The sequence below is a fragment of the Penicillium soppii genome, assembly GCF_028829465.1.
Source record: "Penicillium soppii strain IBT 18220 chromosome Unknown utg000001l, whole genome shotgun sequence".
NCBI lineage: Eukaryota > Fungi > Ascomycota > Eurotiomycetes > Eurotiales > Aspergillaceae > Penicillium > Penicillium soppii.
This window is the reverse complement of record NW_026643231.1, coordinates 1,921,165-1,939,425: the sequence shown is the minus strand read 5'-3', so window position 1 is coordinate 1,939,425 and position 18,261 is coordinate 1,921,165. Positions and strand designations below refer to the sequence as shown.

Sequence of the window (18,261 nt, the reverse complement as noted above, 5' to 3'; positions counted from 1 at the left end):
CCACATGGTCCGCATGCAGCCTTATCTCATGAAATGGAACTGGTGGAGCAGTGGGCTTGCTCCATCGCCTGGAGCCACATATCCATCACGGCCCCGAAAATCGAATCAGGAGGGGCGCCGGGTCGGGCTCCATGTGGCTGCTGTCAGATTGATCCATATTATGGAGTCAAATGATGCCCTGCTTTCTGACATGCATGTGGCGAATGCTTATAATTGTGGTGGTATCTACATCTACTCTAGGGTAGCCTTTATATTTAGAACCTTTAGATTCCACATGAAGGCAGATATCTGATAAAATTATAGCAATTGATGAGCAGCTTTTTTGGGGTTTTACGGTTTGCTTGTGGTTTAAGCCTGTCCATTAAGAGAAGAAACTGGTACAAAAGAACTTGACGAAGACCTAGATGCCATCTAAAGATGAGTGTCACTTCTCGTAAATTATATGAATATAAAGTGCCGGTATAAGCAGCAAATCCTACATTGGCAAACCGATATTGTCTGCCTCCGATTACTTTCAAGACCTATCGACCTAGATAGGGTTATCTGGATCATCGAACTTGCGTGGCAAAGCATCTGTCTCTGCTCTTTGTGTTTCGGGCTCGATTCCCTCGCTGATAACAGGCTCCTGCTCGATTGCATAGATAGCATGCTCGACATTGACAACCGGGCCGGTAAACCAACGGTGCGCATCAACCCACCACCAGATTGTGACCGCCAGCATTGGAGCTCCCCAAACGAGACAGGTCCAGTTCATCAGATCGGGTGTCAAGTCGTTGCCAGTAGAACTGGGCAAACACAGAATGGGCACCATCAAAAACACAAATGAAACACCAATGGCACCAATATAGGGTCCAAATGGCCCTAGATGCCATGGTCCTTTGCGGAACCGATTCCCAACAAAGAACACCCGAATAGTGATAGGAATAGCAAAAGCGAAGAACTGCGCAATAGCGCCGATGGAAAACAGCGCCCCAATGGCAACTTCACCAGCAAGGATGAGCAGACACATCAAAATTCCAAGCACAGCATTCAAAATCACCGCATTGACAGGCGTTTGCGTAGACGAGTTAACTTGCTTCCAATATCTCGATAGCGGAAAGCAATCATCACGCGCGTACGCATACGTGACCCTCGATGCAGCAACCATACACCCCTGACCCATGGAGAAGCCACAGACAACGGTAAGCGCCAAGATAGCCATAGCAGTTTTCTGCGGCATGACCTGCAGCAAATACGAAGCCCAGGGCTGACCGAGTTCGGAATCAATCACGCCCTCGATGTCCATGACCGTGTATGCAACGACCAGCTGCAGGAACCAGCCCATTAGCCCGCCCACGCCGGAGGTGAGGACGATTGCGCGCGGCGAGGCGATGTTCGCGTTCGAGCACTCTTCGCTCAAGTGGAAGGGCGAGTCGTAGCCTGACATTGTCCAGATCACGCCGACGAAGGTCATGAGGACAGCGACACCGTCCGGGAAGTCGGTTAGGTTGGTTATGTGGCCCCAGACTTCTTTGCTGGAGTTGAACTTTGGGCTGTTTTTGGTGTTGGCGGGGATGAGGATCAGGACCGCGATCAGCGCGATGAAGTTGAAGGTTGAGCCCCACGAGTTGAATTGTGCTACGCGCTTCGTTGGCATACTGCTTATTCCCGCGTGCAGTATCATTATGAATGTTGTTAGCAGGAAGGTCTGCCATGTTGTTGGGACATAGTCGGGGTTGCTGATCGAAGCCGCTGCTAGGATCATGGCGCTGAGGGCGTAGTCGACAGACGGTGCTGCTGTGATCTGGCCAATCCAATTGGACCATCCGGTTATCCAGGCGGCAAATGGTCCATATCCAGGAGGCGCGAGGACTGCTGCGGCATAATATAGTCCGCCACTGTATAGATTTCGCGAATCAGCCTTGAAGCCCTAACTCTGAGCTTGATATCGCGCGAGGGTCAAACCTTGTGGGCATTGCTGAACATAGCTCTGCCATGGACATTGCAATGCATTGAATAAATATCATGGCGATGATCCAGCCCCAAACCATACCTGCTGTTCCAGCATATCCCATTCCTGTGATAACATCAATTTTCGATACTCGACCCAGTGCATATAGATATGGGAGCACTTACCATAGTACAGAGTACTCGCAAATGAGGGCAGCAGACCCAAAACTGCAAAACTGACGCAGAAAGTTGTCCAAAGTGAGAATTCGCGCTTGAATTCTTGCTTGTAGCCCAGCGCGGTTATTACCCTCTCGTCCGCATCCATGTCATGATCCGTATAGGGAACATCGCCATCTGGAAGTACAGACGTGACTTGAGCATGTTCAACCTCATGATGAGGCTTGGAGAACCCTGAGATCGAAGTCTTGGTTTCCATGCTTACGCCCATAGCTATAGCAGTGGAGTACTGATAGCACTGCTATGAGAGAGATATATATACGAACAAAATAGAACAACCACCATGCAAGGGGGTAAAAAGTGGACAAGAATGTTTTAAGCCCCCAAAACTAAGGGATTTAGATTATAATAAAAGAAGACCCAGGGAAATGATCTGTGAAGCCGGTCGCCAGGGGGTAGCACGACATGTTATCTATGCGTGTTGCAGGTGGCGCTCTGCCCCGCATATAGATTATCATGAGTACTAACCTGATATGTGTCTGAATCGTCTAAATTAGCAGTGATAGAGTCGAGCCAGACATATATGTCGGACGAGCCGACATACCGACACCAAAGAGCACAGACAAGGGGCGATAGAACTACTCGCAACTCGAGTAATCTGGGGGCGATAAGAACATATGATACCCACCAGGAAGTAGATGACGCCGGAGTGTTAATAAAGTCAATAATAGATATGATTGAGCCAAGTACAAAGTAAAATCGAATCCGAGTGGTTTCTCCGCACATCTATGTTGTCTCTGATTCGTAGAGACGGGAGTGGTCAACTAGTCTTCATCTGAAGAGAGCCTTCGATGATCCGTGCTGTACTAATCTTGGCAAAGATCCAGTCCCATCAAGGAAGTTCCAGGCGTTGGACCTCACGGGGTCTCTGCCGCAAGTGCCTAGCGCTGTGCTTTGAATGCAGCCCTGGAGGACCTCGGAACTCTTATCACCGTTTGATAAGCAACAGGAGATAAGGGCCATTACTTATGACTTCTGAATGATATGGACTTACGTCGTACACGAAGTGCTATTTTATTTCGATTCTCATTCGAGGCTTGTTATCTCTGTTGGACTTGCCCCGTTGGATAATAAGCTTGTGTTTTGATGGCCTTGGCATAGGCTCTTCTTAGGTTAGAATGTCCCTTGAAAGCTTGAAAGCCGGCAACTCTCGCTATTTCAAACCTTCGAGGGTTGTCGTTGATGGGAGAGGGGAGTTTGTCATTTCGACATGTACCATGCAGGTAAAAGCAAAGATTCAAGCTATAACCTTGAATGTTGATTCTAGGCGGAATATATCTTGAACCAGCACAGCGGCCAGGTAATATTGGATTGGAAACAATTATTTCCATGTTTTATTAAGAACAGAAAAAGACTTTCGTTGGTATTCTACACAGTACAGCACCAGCCCATCACCCATCACCCATCTGGGTCATTTGATCCAAAGGGAAGACCGGTATATACCCTCGCAAGATAATTTAGAAGGGCTAGAAAAACGTCAGCGACAGGCGAACCCAACTCAAGATAAAAGAATTTAACTTACGTTGTCCTCAGGGGCAATGGTGCGGTCGTAGTAGGTGTCGAAGAAAGGAAGCTGGCGGAGGATGTCGTTGCGCACACGGGGAACCTCACCGAAGATGAAGAGAGCGCCGGTGCCGAGAGCGACACCGAATCCGGCAGCGATGGAGCCACTGAAACAGTTAGTATCTAGATGTCCAACCCGAGGACCAGTTGTGGCTATGGAGGATTACTCACGCGTTGATGGCGGTGCCCAGGGTCATACCGGCAGCAGTGCGGGGAATGTAGTACCTTCAAATTCATGACTGTTAGCTTGGCCATCTTCTTGCGCCTGGTGTGCTCTTTCTTGATCGTCCGGCTTCTGTCGGAGTCCGTGATGGTTCTCTTGCTCCTTCCCTACGAATGCCGGACACCCAGTGAGCTCTGCTACGAAAGCAGACACAAAAGTGGCCGAAGTTCGAGAAGATGCGCAGGACATTGCGTGAGAGATATGTATCTTCCTCAGATCAAACGCTTTCATCACCAACGGCCAAAGTGTACCGTTCGGGGGTCGAGAGAGTTGGGTCTGGAGACGTCTTACTTGGGCGCGTAGGCGGAGGCCTGGGCCGCAGCGCGGCGAGCAGTAGAGGCGAACTATAAGTCATATGTTAGCAGTTGATAGATTTGAGGCGGCATCTTCTCTTTTGTCATCCCGCTGGCTCGGAAGACCGGTTGTGAGAGGTACCCGATTTTTCCCTAGCCAAAAGGGTGTTCCGGAGCAAGACACCAGGTTTTTCATTATCAATTGGACAGGATATCACTTACCATTGTGAATGACACCGGGGAGATTTGGTGGGACAATTGCTAGGAGACAGGAGCTGGCACTTGGTGTCGACGAAAACCGGGAGTGCCCGAGCGTACACGTGACTTCAAAGCCGCCGGCCAATCAGATGAGTTGTAATTGTTGTTAGGTCGAGTACGGAGTAGGGATTACACATATCAACAATCGTAGAACAGCAGGTCTTGATCTTGTATATCCATTACTTGATGCTTTCACTGTTGCTTGTACCGACTGCAGGTCTCGAAGAAGATAAAAGACTTATCGAAAATCCCGGAGAACGCACCAAGTGAACTATTGCTATGATGGAACAAACAAAACCACTCGAATGACCGTAAATGCTTATCAATATATGTGGTATTGCGTATGCTGATATGATACTTCAGAATCTCGATCTAATGAAATAGCTCTCAAGAATTTAATACGCCTGAACTCCAATATTACGTGTGATAGTGGAGTAAGAACTGAAACAAAGAGATATGTGCTTCAAAAAGCCCCTTTGATCTGACATGCAAAAGATTCAAATGAGACAGGATGGATCGGACAGACAATTGCATGAAAGGAGAGTAGCATCAATCAGATACAATGGAAACAGAAAATTATAAAAAAGCGCAGCCAAACACCCTAACTGTACATTTGTCTCATTAGTCGACTTTGTCAGTCGAGCCGCCATTCAGGAAGCCCTCCTTGCCATCCAAGTGGAAGAAGCCACCGTTGTTGGCGTTACCAATAATACCGCCACGGGGCACGCTTCTGCGAAGACGTCCACGCCCGAAGGCAGTAGCCAAAGCGATCACGGCACCCAAAATGATGAAAAAGAGGATGGGATGGCTGCTGAGAAGGGTTCGAGCGAAGAAGAAGATGGTCTCGAAGGTGCCAATGGTGGATTTAGGCGACAGCTTCGAGGGAGAAGCAATGACGAGAGGAATCGTCTCGAGAATGGAGGTGCGGGAGGCCATGATAGGAGCTCCGCTTGAAGCAGTATCCCAGTAGCGGCGGTTCTACAAAATCAGTTAGATTGCCCTAGCAATGTATAGCAATGTCCAAGAGTTCAACTTACATCTTGATCGTTGATAATCACACGGTCACCAGTCTCCACAGAAATACCATAGGTAGTGCGCAGCCAGCGCGCCCAGAAGTCACCGTCGACCCAGGCAAAGGTGACTTGTTTCTTGTCGTCCTCGCGGATTGTAATACGCATATTCTTCGCAGCTCGTAAGGCGCGCTGGTCGTTGCGGTCATCCGCTTCCTCGATCCGCAGTTGCTTGGCATCACGAAGTTCAGCACGCTCAAGGCGGAACAACTGAACCTGCTTGTCCATCCACTCAAGAGCAGCTTCCTTCAACTCGCGCTTCGACTGCTTGAAATCATCGCTACGACGGCGACTGAGCAGTCCAAGAACCACGAACTTTCCGTCCATGATTTCTTGGGCGTTAGATGCGGTGAGTTCGGGCACAATAGGAAGCCAGACTGTTTGCATCCAAGAAAGAATTTGGCGGAAATCTCTCATATCCTTGGGAGCAAGGGCATTGTAGTAGTTGGGCCGTCCGTCACGGACGACCAGAAGACGAGGCCAAGTCGAGATCTTAAAGCGTTCGGATAAGACAGCGCTGTTAGACTTGACCATGCGAGCGTGTCCCACAAGACTGAGAGTAAGGCGGTTCATGGCCTCGAAATCTTCAGATGTCGTCGCGTGGTCGTAGAGATACAAGAACAAAACCTCTTCGGTCTTTTCCAGCTCCTTGAAAGTAGTAGCATCGACATCCTGGATGCTTGAACCGACACCAACAGCTTTGCTGGTGTACGAAATGAGATCTCCCAAGCCACGGAGACCGGTGTACTCGACTCTCTCCCCGCCTCTGAAGAAGTAGATCGTTGGATAAGCAGCCACGCGGGCATCTTCGCAGAGCCTCTTCTCAAGTTCACAGTTCACCTCGCCGACATTGAGAGTGTCCTTCAACTCCTTGGCCATCGAGTTCCAGCTTGGAGCCAAAGCCTGGCAATGACCACACCACGGAACATAAAATTTAATAATCCAGGGGTCATGAGTGGTGGTTACAAGCTTTTGGAAACTCTCTGCGGTGAGTGGAATAGAAACGCCCTGCGGATTGGCGGGCCGTCCCTGCAGCTTGGCCTTCACGGCGTCGGGACTGGAGCCTTCCAACTCTGCGGTCTTGATACTCTCTTTCTCAACGGCGGTCTTCTCGCCAGTCTTGGCACCTTCAGGTTTGGCGATCATTTCCATGCTCCTGGCGTTGACTTTGGGCAACTCAACACCCTGCGAAGGCCGAGACCCGGGCTTGATCGACTCAAGTTTCTCTTCAATCATTTGAGCGATATTCGACATCTTCTTGGCACCGAGGGGAGGGTTCTTTTGAACACCCATATCGTAGAACGCCCACTCGGGGAAGGCATCCACCTTCTTTTCTGTACAAAAGTCCATGTAGGCCAGGCAGTTGATAGACCCGAAATGGAGATTGTAGTAATCGGTAAAGGACTTCAGAGATTCCGGCTCGTCGAGCTTCGCTGTGGAATAGAACAGGGGATTTGAAGTCTATCGTAAATCAGAACCAGGTATCATATTATCAGGACAAATTGGATGAATACTCACGTAGTAGTACTCATACAGAGTCTGGTAGATCGGGGCAGCCGTCTTGCAGTGCGGGCACTGAGGAGAGTAATGTTTGACCATCCTGGTTTATTTAGCACCAAGCGCGATTGAATTTTGAGGGGTAAGAGGCTGTTTCGCACCAGTAACCGTCTTTTGTGACTTCATCGAAATTCGCCGGGGTCAACTGTGTCAAAGGAGGCACCTCAATCCCATTGAACGTTGTGGGTTGATCGGAATCCACCAATTCACCCCACCTCTTGACGAGTGCGTCCCCAGATTCCTGGTCTGGGAAAGCATCTGAAGGTGTGGCCAAAGCAGGCACTGCCAACAGTGATAGGAGGGACCACCTCAGCAAAGATGATTTCATTTTGGTGGAAGACTGAAAACAAATATCGTGCAATTGAAAGAAAGTATAAATGAGTTCACAATGTCACAGTTGAGCAAAACGAGGGACTCTGGTCGAAATAAGGAGAATCGCGAAATGTCACAGGTGGCACATTGAACGGGGGTGAAGACTGGCGACTCGGGAGGGCACTGGTCGGCACGTCGCAAGAAGACAGCACTTAGCGACTATAGCGCCCGAAAGCTGAAAGTAAATAAGAACTGCACACAGCCCGAAGAGGATCGTAATGCTTTGGTGGCAGAGGAAAAGGTGAGTTGCCTTCGCTCCCCCTACCGTTTGGGGTGGAACATCGGGTTAATCCGCTCCGGTCCGACTTCAACACTTCAATCTCCCTGAGTAGTGCGACCGCCATACAACTTCAATCACATTCACAATGCGCTCTACACTTCGGCTACTGGCCAATGTTAAGCCCCGGTACTTGGAGCCTTTTGCTCCGACCGGCTTGACTGGACTTTTCACACACCCCAGTCCTCGCCCTACCCTAATCTACCTTTACTCGACCACTCTGCAAAAGCTTCAGGCATTCCCCGAGGCCTCCGCCTACCGCCAGTCCGTCGAGGCATTGACCCGCAACCGTTTGCAAATTATTGAATCACAGAAACCCGCTGGATTCGATGCCTGGTTAGAGCGCGTGCGCAAGACCGTGGGAGCCGAGCCTGAGCGGTACTCGAAGGTACAGCGCACCGAGGGTGGCTTCACCCATGCCGCTGCTCAACAAAAGGATGGAAGCGACAATCCTCGTGGTGAGGAATGGGATGGCGAAGGACCCCCAGTCCCCGGTGGTGGTCCCCGTACCCCTCAAGAACAAGCCGAATGGGCCCAAATCATGGCCGAGGCCAGCGAGACCACTGAAAAGGCCGAGCACGATTTCTACCACCAAGAAATGAAGTGGGAGAGCGAGCCTGCTCTCACTGCCGACCAGTATGTGTGCCTGGATCTATTCAATTTACCCATCGAAAACCAGGTGATAAATTACTAAACTGTTGGTGCAGGATCTCTCACGTTGAGCAGCAGATTGGTGCTGGTCTTATTGAGGAAGTTATCCAGGTCGCTGAGGCGGAGCTCAAGCTTGTGGATGAGTTGGCTAAGGCCAAGGTGTAAGTGAAAATGAATTCATGGGTCTGGACATATTACTGACAATATTGTAGTTGGGAGGAACTCGAGGAGAAGCCCCAACCCGGCCAGTGGTCCTACTTTGAGCGTGGCAACTAAATGGCAAACCTGGAATGGCTGTGGAATTTTTATCTCTGTAACTACCTAAATACTAGAGGTCGCCTTGTTTGAATACATGTTTTGAAGATTCAATGATTTAATGCCTGTGAAAATGACGACACAGTCAACATATCATCTTCTATATAGGCGAGTATACCTAGTTGTTTGCACATTGTCTCACGTACGTGGAATATTCTGATGATGTATTGATTGGTTTGAAGTCGCAAGGATGTCCATCCCCAGATTTTATATGTATACCTCGACTGGGTATCCACGCGGTAGTACATCGCCAATATTTCATCTTCTGCCTTGGTCCCGAAGCCAAGTACTGACACAGGATTCAATTGTATGTCAATATTCTTGTTGGGGCCATTGGTAATTATAAAAACCAGCTAAATGTTGGTCTAGAATTGTATAGACTCAAGTCTTATTGTATAGCGGAAGGAGAGGGAAGGCGGTGAGTACAGGCGGGAATCCCTTGTGGACACATACATTGCTGTCCCTGAACGAAGTGCTCTCCCTATAGCTCTCCTCCATCTCGATCCTCCTTTAACTCCTCCAATTTATACTCTGTCACGAGGATCGCTCCCCCTACCACCTGGGCTGTCTGAGCGGCTCCCGGAAACCTCCCTCGCTGTCAGGCCCAACGCCGCATCACACAAACACACCACTCATCCCCCACACAACATGCGGCTCGACGTCAAGGTACGCAATTGCAGATTATGCGATGATATGATGTGGCACATGCTCTGCCTTCGGCAGACGTATGTCGTGTTTCCACAGGTAAAGCTGGAAATAGTACTGACAAGAAATGTCACAGAGGCAGCTATTTGCCCGTTCCGAGCGGGTAAAGGGGATTGATTTCCACCCTACAGAGCCATGGGTAAGCTCATACAATATCATCTCATACCGGTGCTCAAACTAACAAATTCTTAGATTTTGACAACCTTGTACAGTGGTAGGTGGATAGAGGGGCAGTCTGCAAAAGATCGAATGCGCTAATCACTTTTTGGTCCAGGTCATGTCTACATTTGGTCTTATGAATCACAGGTAAGATCTGACCTTGGCTCGCGTTGCTTTTTGCCTCCATCTCACCTCTGTGCACTCTAGTCTATCATCAAAACATTCGAACTCACCGATGTCCCCGTCCGTGCCGGTCGATTCATTGCGCGGAAGAACTGGATTGTATGCGGTTCGGATGACTTCCAACTCCGTGTCTACAATTACAACACTTCCGAAAAAATCACGTCTTTCGAAGCACACCCGGATTATATCCGTTCCATTGCCGTCCATCCTACTCAGCCATTTGTGCTCACAGCCTCCGATGACATGACAATTAAGCTTTGGGATTGGGAGAAAGGCTGGAAGTGTGTCCAGATCTTTGAAGGTCACAGCCACTATGTAATGGGAATGTCAATCAACCCCAAGGACACCAACACTTTTGCATCCGCTTGTTTGGACCGCACCGTTAAGATCTGGAACCTCGGTTCCCCCCATGCCAACTTCACCCTCGAAGCCCACGAGACGAAAGGTGTCAACCATGTCGATTATTACCCGCAGGCTGATAAGCCATACCTTCTCACCACTTCCGACGACAAGACCGTCAAGATCTGGGATTACACCACAAAGGCTCTCATTGCAACCCTTGAGGGTCACACAAGCAATGTTTCCTTTGCTTGCTACCATCCCGAATTGCCTGTGATTATTTCAGGTTCCGAGGACGGTACCATTAAGATCTGGCATGCCAACACCTACCGCCTGGAGCAGTCATTAAGCTATGGCCTAGAACGGGCATGGTGTGTTTCCTACCAGCGGGGCAGACAGGGAATTGCCATGGGTTTCGACGATGGTGCCGTGGTGGTGAAGATGGGCCGGGAAGAGCCTGCCGTATCCATGGATGGATCTGGTAAGCTCATCTGGGCCAGACACAGTGAGGTTGTCTCATCAGTGATTAAGGGTGGCGATGCCAGCATCAAGGATGGTGAGCCCCTTTCACTACCGACGAAGGATTTGGGGCAATGCGAGGTGTACCCACAGACTTTGTCACACTCTCCCAATGGAAGATTTGTGTCTGTTTGTGGCGATGGAGAATACATTATTTACACCGCATTGGCGTGGAGAAACAAAGCCTTTGGCCAGGCTCTTGACTTTGCCTGGGGTGCGAAAGACAACAGCAACGACTATGCTATCCGGGAATCATCGACAAGTGTCAAGATTTTCAGAAACTTTAAGGAACAGAGCGCCGGTCTCGATGTTGGATTCCAAGCCGAGGGTCTGTCCGATGGTGTTCTTTTGGGTGTGAAGGGCCAGGGTGGTATTGGATTCTTCGACTGGGAGACTGGTAGTCTGGTTCGCAGAATCGAAGCTGACCCGAAATCCGTAAGTCTTGTGTGCTGACAAGTTTTATTGCAATCCTTGATGATTAACATTTTCACAGGTCTTCTGGTCTGAATCCGGCGAGCTAGTTACGCTTGCCTGTGAGGAAGATTTCTATGTTCTGCGCTACTCACGCGAAGAATATATCAACGGTCTGAATGCTGGCGAGGTCGATGAGGATGGAGTAGAGGCCGCTGTTGAATTGGTTGCCACAATCAATGAGTCCGTCCGGACGGGTCAGTGGGTTGGGGATTGCTTCATTTACACCAACTCCACGAACCGCTTGAACTATCTTGTCGGTGATCAGACTTATACAATCTCTCACTTTGACCAGCCAATGTACGTCCTAGGCTACCTGCCCAGGGATGGCCGTATCTACCTTGCCGACAAGGATGTCAACGCTGTCTCCTTTGGCCTTTCTCTTAGCATGGTTGAGTACCAGACAGTGGTGCTGCGTGGCGACATGGATATGGCATCTGAACTTCTTAAGGATGTACCGCAAGACCAGATGAACAAGGTCGCCCGCTTCCTCGAGGGACAAGGTTATAAGGAGTTGGCTCTGGAAGTCGCCACAGACCCCGAGCACCGCTTCGAGTTGGCCCTTGCGCTCAGCGACCTCGAGACCGCACTTCAGATCGCCCGAGAGGCTGACGTTGAGCACAAATGGAAGATTGTTGGTGACGCTGCCCTGACTGCCTGGAACCTCACTTTGGCTCAGGAGTGCTTCACCAACGCTAAGGATGTGGGATCACTCCTGCTGCTGCATACTGCCAGCAGTAACCGCGAAGGTCTCAAGTCCCTGGCCGCCCAAGCCTCGGAATCAGGCCTCCACAACGTCGCTTTCTCCACTCTCTGGTCCCTCGGAGATATCGATGGCTGCATCGCTCTTCTTGTCCAAACCAACCGCATTGCAGAGGCAGTCCTCTTTGCCCAAACTTACAAGCCCTCGCGTGCTGCCAAGCTAGTTGTTCAATGGAAGGAATCTCTTGATCAAGCCGGCAAGACCAAGGTTGCCCGCCTTATTGGTGTGCCTCCTGGTGCCCCCGATGTCGCTGCTGACGATGACCTCTTCCCTGAATGGGAAGAGTACATCCAGCTTGAGAAGGAGAGTGTTGTTCCCGAACCTGCTTCGTCCGAATCCTTGATTGATGTCAATGAGGTTGAGGACGAGGAGCCAGCTAGCGCGATCAACGGCGCATCCGAAGCAGAAGAGAGTGAAGAGACCGAGACGGCCGAAGAGGCTGCAGTGAATGAGGCCGATGCTGCCGAGGCTGAGTAAACGAACAAAAGCACCGGGTTCTTTTTGGTGACTTTCGAGGAGAGTTAGGTAGATCGTTTGTTTTCCGGCTGACAAGTCAGCTGATGCTTGATTGCGAGCGGCGTCTTAACGTGTGTCCGACTTTTCATTTTCTTATTTGTAATTCTGCTGCCATGTATGTCTAGATACAATAACAGCACATGTTTTTCTCTGTCGGTTTTTTGGAGGAGGATCTTCCTACATAGATCATAGTATATGTGTACATTTCATTTTGATGGATTCAAGCTTATCCTTGTGTAAGTCTATGTCTGATGGGCCATTACATGTATCATCAAAAATGATAATTAGCGTTGCTTCGACAGCCAAACCTGCTAGGATGGGCAATAAAAAAAGTAGTTTCAGATCGTACCAGCTAGGACATACTAGCCAAATTTACGAACAAGAGTTAGGTAGAATCTGAAGGTGTATGGCATTGTCCATTGAAGTTTTATTGAGATACAAAACAAGGGCAGACAATGACCGCTTGAGAAAACCAACAGAACAAGGATAAGAAAGGAACCTGCCTAGAGAGAATGAACACTTGAAATGGAAAGGAGATGACCGAGCAAGATAAGAAAATCAAATCAAAGCGCTCAACGGATGAAAGGAGAAGAATGTCGTCTCCAGAACCAGGGAGTGAGAGAAGCTCCGATATCAAGATGCCACAAGACTCCTTTGGGATGGGAAAATCAAACAATGTGGACAGCCACAAAAAATGGAACAGCAGATCAAAATTGATATGTGAATGAAAGACATACAGGCAGTTAAAAAGGGAAATCGTCTATGAGCCCTTGATCTCTCGCTCTTGCACACAGATCAATATTCGATGTAATTTGGCACTGCGAAAACAATATTTACTCCGGGATGCTTCCGAAGGACGGGTCTTTGACACTGCCACCCGCATCGCCGAGGCCAGCAATTGGTCGGTTGTATGAGAAGCCGGCGAATTGTTGCTGCATCGTCTGCGACAGAACAGGCCCATCGACGAATGAGTCCTTGGGTACCTCGGAGGTAAACTCGCGATCAAAGTTTTCCGTATCCCGAGCATCAACCTTATTGATGTTAGTTATCGAGGTTTCAATATATCAGTAGGCGAAAGAGTTACATACCACGTTTGGTCGGAAGCTGGGCTCGTACTTCCTCTGAAGAAGCTTGCGCCAGTCAATATTGGCAAAGAAGTGGTGCGATTTGATCTCAGCGGCACCGTTGGCACCCAGTCGGCGCACGGGATCCCGGTCAAGGAGTCGCGTGAGAAGATCCCGGGCAGCAGGTGGGACAATATCACTGTTGGGGAAAGTGAGGGGCTCTTGCAAGATCTTGCGATACATCTCGTTGGTGTTCTCATCGTAGAATGGAGGAAGTCCTGTCAGCATCTCGTAGAGCAGGACGCCCAGAGTCCACCAATCCACGGTCTTGGTGTAACCGTTGCCAAGCAAAAGTTCGGGGGCGAGATATTCGGGAGTTCCACAGAATGCTAGAAAGATAAACAGTTAGTTGTGAGGGGGACATGACGTGTCAGGGGAATCTCACTGTTGGTCCGGTCCTCATCCTTCATGTCCAGTTTACAGAGACCAAAGTCGCAGAGAGCAATATGTCCAGTGTAATCGAGAAGAATGTTCTCAGGCTTGAGATCTCGGTAGATAACCTTAAACCCATGCAGACACTCGAGAGCGCACAGCAACTCAGCGGTGTAGAATCGAGCTCGGTTGATATCGAATCGCTGTTCCCTTTGCAGATGGTGGAACAACTCTCCACCGTTCACAAACGCCAGCACGAAGTACAACTTCTCCGGTGATTGGAAGGAGAACTTGAGGGGAACAATGAACGGGTTGTTAATCTGGGCAAGCACTGATCGCTCGGCGAGTGTGTGCGTGACTTCTGATCTCGAGATAATGTGAGCCTTGCGAATGGTCTTGAGAGCGTAAATTCGACCGGTATCCTTCTTCATGACCTGCATGACCTTGCCGAAACTACCCTTGCCCACGACCTTGAGCAAGTCAAAGTCTTCTAGTTTGAGACTGCGCTGCTTGTTCTCCACGAATGAGATACCAATCTTGATAGAACCAGCTCCGAATTGAAGGTCCAGCCAATCGGTTCCATGTTGACCCAGCTGGCGCCCTTGCTGTTCGTGAGCCAGAGCGGCTTTCTGGTTATCCTTCTTGCTGAGTTTCGGGTCTTCCACATAAGGCTGGGCTTCCTCGAAGCGAGGGTTAACCTTGCATGCGCCCAAGAAGATATCCTCACTGCGCCCAGCACCAGGCCGGGCTGCGGGGTTGCGCAGGTACAACTGTACGTTCAACTCGGTCTTCCGGGACACATCGAATTTGAATGCTGTGTTATCGCCGGCCCACAGTGGGCTCTCCGGAGTGCCTGACACAGCATCCACGAAGACCTGGTTCTTTTCGAAATCGAGTAGGGCATAAGGAAGGTACTTGGTGGAATAGCGACCGTGGATAGTGGGGGCGGCGTTGATTCCCCCACTTGTAGATTGTGGTCGGCCTGACTGCACAAACGAACCCGCTTGGTTCTGAGCCGAGTGAGACGAGGAGGAGGTGCTTGGACGTAAGGAGGAAGGCGCGTAAGAGTTATTTTGGAAATGCGAGTTGAAGATTTGTTGGAAATGAGGGGACAGTGAAAAATCGCGCCCTTCATGAAGGGTGACAATGAGAATACCTGGGTTCACAGTAGCCACAGGAGGAGATACGAGGGACTCGGACGCCACTATAATACGGATGAGACGATTAGTTCCTGGATCGAGATTCGGATTGTAGGAATATTGCATACAAATTCCATTTGTTGACGGGGTGGCGGAGGCGATGCTGGGCGGGTTTGAGGCCACAGGTGTTGTAGCCTCGTCACCATTCGAGTCACCCTTGATTGTCGAAGTAGAAGATGACCGTCCGAAGGATGAGCTCAGAGGAGACAGGTGTGTCTCCTTCAATTCTGCATCGGATTTATTAGCGATTGCCCTCCTCCAAATGATATGGATTTCACTGCAGAGCAGAGAGGGGTTGTGGGCATTTTAAGAGGAGAGAGAGGGAGACCAACTGCCACTAAACATACTTTTAGTGAGCTTCCAGGACATAGTGGCGGTTGATGTGTGTTGAATCAAGGAAAAGAAGAGATCGAAGTTTCCAAGATACAATTGTGCAGAGAGTGTTAGAATCACCTAACAACATGCAAAGGGCCCCAAAATAAACCTGGAGAGCCACTCAGAAACATGCACACAATATAAGCACACACACACAGAGCAAAAGGAGGTGTATTCAGTGAAACAACCACCACTAGATTTATCCGAATGGAAGCACAACTAATAGGAATAAGAAGAAAAAAGGTGGAAGAAGTTAAGAAATTGGATTTAGAGGGAGAGAGAGAGGGGAAACCCCTGTAATTGAAATACATAAATTACCCATATGGCTGGTTGAACCAGTAACATTTAATGCCGGTAGGGCTGTAATTCCTGTAATTTGGAGCCTCAGGCATCAATATATAATACTCAGCCACTAACTCAGCCACGACTCCGCCCCAAGGGTTGAACCTCCAATTCAACAACTTCCCACTTTGACGATTAAGCACAAGTCCAACGGAACTACAAATCTTGATTGTTTGTTTCTATTAGCTGTGGATTGTTACAATATCTTATCTCACAACAGATCTCTTAAGCTTCGGAACATTCCCCGCTCCGAAGTGCGGAGACCAACTACCCCGGAAGATCTCATCTCACCTTGATCATAGCACACTTGAATTTGTTTACCTTTGATCATCCATTCAAGACTCCTAGTGGGTCTGTTTTGGTCCTTCGAAACTGTTTCACATAATCTGGGGATGAAAGGGGTGGAGGGCCAATGGGTGTGATACGCAAGAAGACCGCCTCGCGCGGCACCGAGGCAGGCACTAAGTTTCACTGCGATGTATGCTCAATTGATGTCACGTCAACAGTAAGTCATGATAATTCATCTATGCCGATATGCTTAGGGGGTTTCCATATGTCCAGAGCTCACGCGACTCCGTCATGTAGGTTCGCATTTCATGTGCACATCCCGCCTGCCCCGAATACGACCTTTGCGTTCCCTGCTTTGCAGATGGACAATGCTCAAAAAACCATGATCCCGCAACACATCCGTTCCAAGTGATTGAGCAAAATTCGGTCCCGATCTTCCAAGCGGACTGGGGCGCCGACGAAGAACTGCTGTTGTTGGAAGGTGCCGAAATCTACGGACTGGGTTCATGGGCAGATATTGCAGACCACATTGGAGGCTACCGAACCAAGGACGAGGTCCGCGATCATTATTATGATACATACTTGAAGAGCAAGCACTTCCCGCTCGCAGAACGCGCAGACCCAGACGACAGGAGTCTGCAAGATTCGATATCCAAAGAAGAATTCCAAACGCGCAAGAAGCGGCGTATCGAAGAGCGCAAGGACGCAGCCAAAGCAGCACCCCCGACAACACCGAAACAGAAGCCGACTGCTAGTGTACCTGCATGTCATGAAGTGCAGGGCTACATGCCAGGACGATTGGAGTTTGAGACTGAGTTCTTGAACGATGCTGAGGAAGCAGTGCAACACATGACCTTTGAGCCTGGAGCTGGACTCAATGAAAATGGCGAACCGGATGCAGAGACAGAACTCAAGATGACGGTTGTCGATATCTACAATTCCCGCCTCACAGCGCGCACAGAGCGTAAGAAGATCCTCTTCGAACACAACCTCCTCGAATACCGAAAGAACACTGCCCTGGATAAGAAGCGGTCCAAAGAAGAGCGAGACTTGTTGAATAAAGCAAAGCCGTTGGCACGCATGATGAATCGCAAGGACTTTGAAGATATTAATAAGGGTCTGGAGTACGAGCATAATCTCCGCCTAGCCATTGCCCAGCTCCAAGAATGGCGCTCGATGGGCATTGGTGACCTGAAAGCAGGCGAAAAGTATGAGCAGGATAAGCAACAGCGTGTGCAGCGATTAATTCCCACGGGCTCCTTTGATCGCTTTGCCAGCACTCGCCCCAAGCAGACCCAATTGACAGAGACCCCAGCGGCGGCGATTCAGTTGACGACCCCTGAACTTCCATTGCGTTTACAGAAAGCCGGCAACTCCAATGCACCGCCAGATTCTACCGACGAAGTATTGAATGATTTCGATCGCGCCTTCGCTGTCGACGGCGACGCGCCTCCCCCACAACCGGCAAAGACGAAATACGTCGTGCCTCCACTGAGCGGGATGCCTGCGTGGAAACTGAATAATGACACCGCTGCCGACCTGCATCTCTTGACCAAAGAAGAGACGGAGGTCTGCAACGTCCTACGCATCATGCCGAAACCGTACCTGGTCGTCAAGGAGACACTGTTGAAAGAAGCAATGAAGCAGGGCGGCAGCTTGAAGAAGAAAGACGCACGGACGATCTGCAAGGTATGTGTTCTCCCCTCCCCCGCTCTCTTGGCGGCCCTTTACTGACTTGATCGCTAGATCGAGGGAACTAAAACCAGCCGCATTTACGATTTCATGGTGCATAGTGGTTGGATCAACAAGGCGTAGGTGCGCCATCGATGATATATGCTTGCAATTACTTCTCTCTAGTCCATTGATATCCAAATACACTTCGATTTTGTCTCAGGGAGCGATTGTTTTATTGGCGTTAATACAAATGGCTGGTGCGGAGCCTCTGGGATATTGAGATGACGAGTTCGGAATTCAGAACAGTCATCGTCACTATAAGCGAGCAGAATAAATAAATGTTCACTGCATTGCAAATTATTCAACAAAGAAGACGCAAAACAAATGTAGACCCAATACACTATACCACCACCTAGTTAGTGGCATTGAGATGGAAGTGATCCACACCCCATCGGCCCTCGGTATCTTCTCCGCATCTACAAATAAC

The 18,261-nt window shown here is 49.5% G+C and overlaps 7 protein-coding genes across 7 annotated transcripts; 3 read left to right on the top strand and 4 right to left on the bottom strand.

The window, feature by feature from the left end:
* Positions 1 to 529: 529 nt before the first annotated feature.
* N7529_000742 (amino acid permease) lies at positions 530 to 2,377 on the bottom strand (the record flags this gene model as incomplete). The annotated part of the gene is made up of 3 exons (XM_057236273.1): positions 530 to 1,877; positions 1,945 to 2,056; positions 2,116 to 2,377. 3 exons carry the CDS (start codon positions 2,375 to 2,377, stop codon positions 530 to 532), a joined length of 1,722 nt encoding a protein of 573 aa, XP_057103076.1.
* A 1,246-nt stretch (positions 2,378 to 3,623) lies between these two features.
* N7529_000741 (cytochrome b-c1 complex subunit 10) lies at positions 3,624 to 4,470 on the bottom strand (the record flags this gene model as incomplete). Its single annotated transcript, XM_057236272.1, has 5 exons — positions 3,624 to 3,632; positions 3,689 to 3,836; positions 3,901 to 3,954; positions 4,244 to 4,296; positions 4,468 to 4,470. 5 exons carry the CDS (start codon positions 4,468 to 4,470, stop codon positions 3,624 to 3,626), a joined length of 267 nt encoding a protein of 88 aa, XP_057103075.1.
* A 654-nt stretch (positions 4,471 to 5,124) lies between these two features.
* Positions 5,125 to 7,458, bottom strand: N7529_000740 (putative disulfide isomerase; the record flags this gene model as incomplete). Its single annotated transcript, XM_057236271.1, has 4 exons — positions 5,125 to 5,481; positions 5,541 to 7,034; positions 7,092 to 7,173; positions 7,232 to 7,458. The coding sequence occupies 4 exons, from the start codon at positions 7,456 to 7,458 to the stop codon at positions 5,125 to 5,127; spliced, it is 2,160 nt and encodes a 719-aa protein (XP_057103074.1).
* A 409-nt stretch (positions 7,459 to 7,867) lies between these two features.
* N7529_000739 (complex I NDUFA5 subunit family protein) lies at positions 7,868 to 8,706 on the top strand (the record flags this gene model as incomplete). The annotated part of the gene is made up of 3 exons (XM_057236270.1): positions 7,868 to 8,415; positions 8,487 to 8,591; positions 8,643 to 8,706. The coding sequence occupies 3 exons, from the start codon at positions 7,868 to 7,870 to the stop codon at positions 8,704 to 8,706; spliced, it is 717 nt and encodes a 238-aa protein (XP_057103073.1).
* Positions 8,707 to 9,393: 687 nt separating this feature from the next.
* N7529_000738 (coatomer subunit beta') lies at positions 9,394 to 12,361 on the top strand (the record flags this gene model as incomplete). Its single annotated transcript, XM_057236269.1, has 6 exons — positions 9,394 to 9,411; positions 9,527 to 9,589; positions 9,643 to 9,664; positions 9,725 to 9,756; positions 9,817 to 11,085; positions 11,144 to 12,361. The coding sequence occupies 6 exons, from the start codon at positions 9,394 to 9,396 to the stop codon at positions 12,359 to 12,361; spliced, it is 2,622 nt and encodes an 873-aa protein (XP_057103072.1).
* Positions 12,362 to 13,233: 872 nt separating this feature from the next.
* Positions 13,234 to 15,464, bottom strand: N7529_000737 (serine/threonine-protein kinase; the record flags this gene model as incomplete). Its single annotated transcript, XM_057236268.1, has 4 exons — positions 13,234 to 13,431; positions 13,489 to 13,853; positions 13,910 to 15,322; positions 15,443 to 15,464. The coding sequence occupies 4 exons, from the start codon at positions 15,462 to 15,464 to the stop codon at positions 13,234 to 13,236; spliced, it is 1,998 nt and encodes a 665-aa protein (XP_057103071.1).
* Positions 15,465 to 16,224: 760 nt separating this feature from the next.
* adaB (chromatin-binding transcription regulator ADA2) lies at positions 16,225 to 17,915 on the top strand (the record flags this gene model as incomplete). Its single annotated transcript, XM_057236267.1, has 3 exons — positions 16,225 to 16,317; positions 16,398 to 17,789; positions 17,847 to 17,915. The coding sequence occupies 3 exons, from the start codon at positions 16,225 to 16,227 to the stop codon at positions 17,913 to 17,915; spliced, it is 1,554 nt and encodes a 517-aa protein (XP_057103070.1).
* Positions 17,916 to 18,261: the final 346 nt, after the last annotated feature.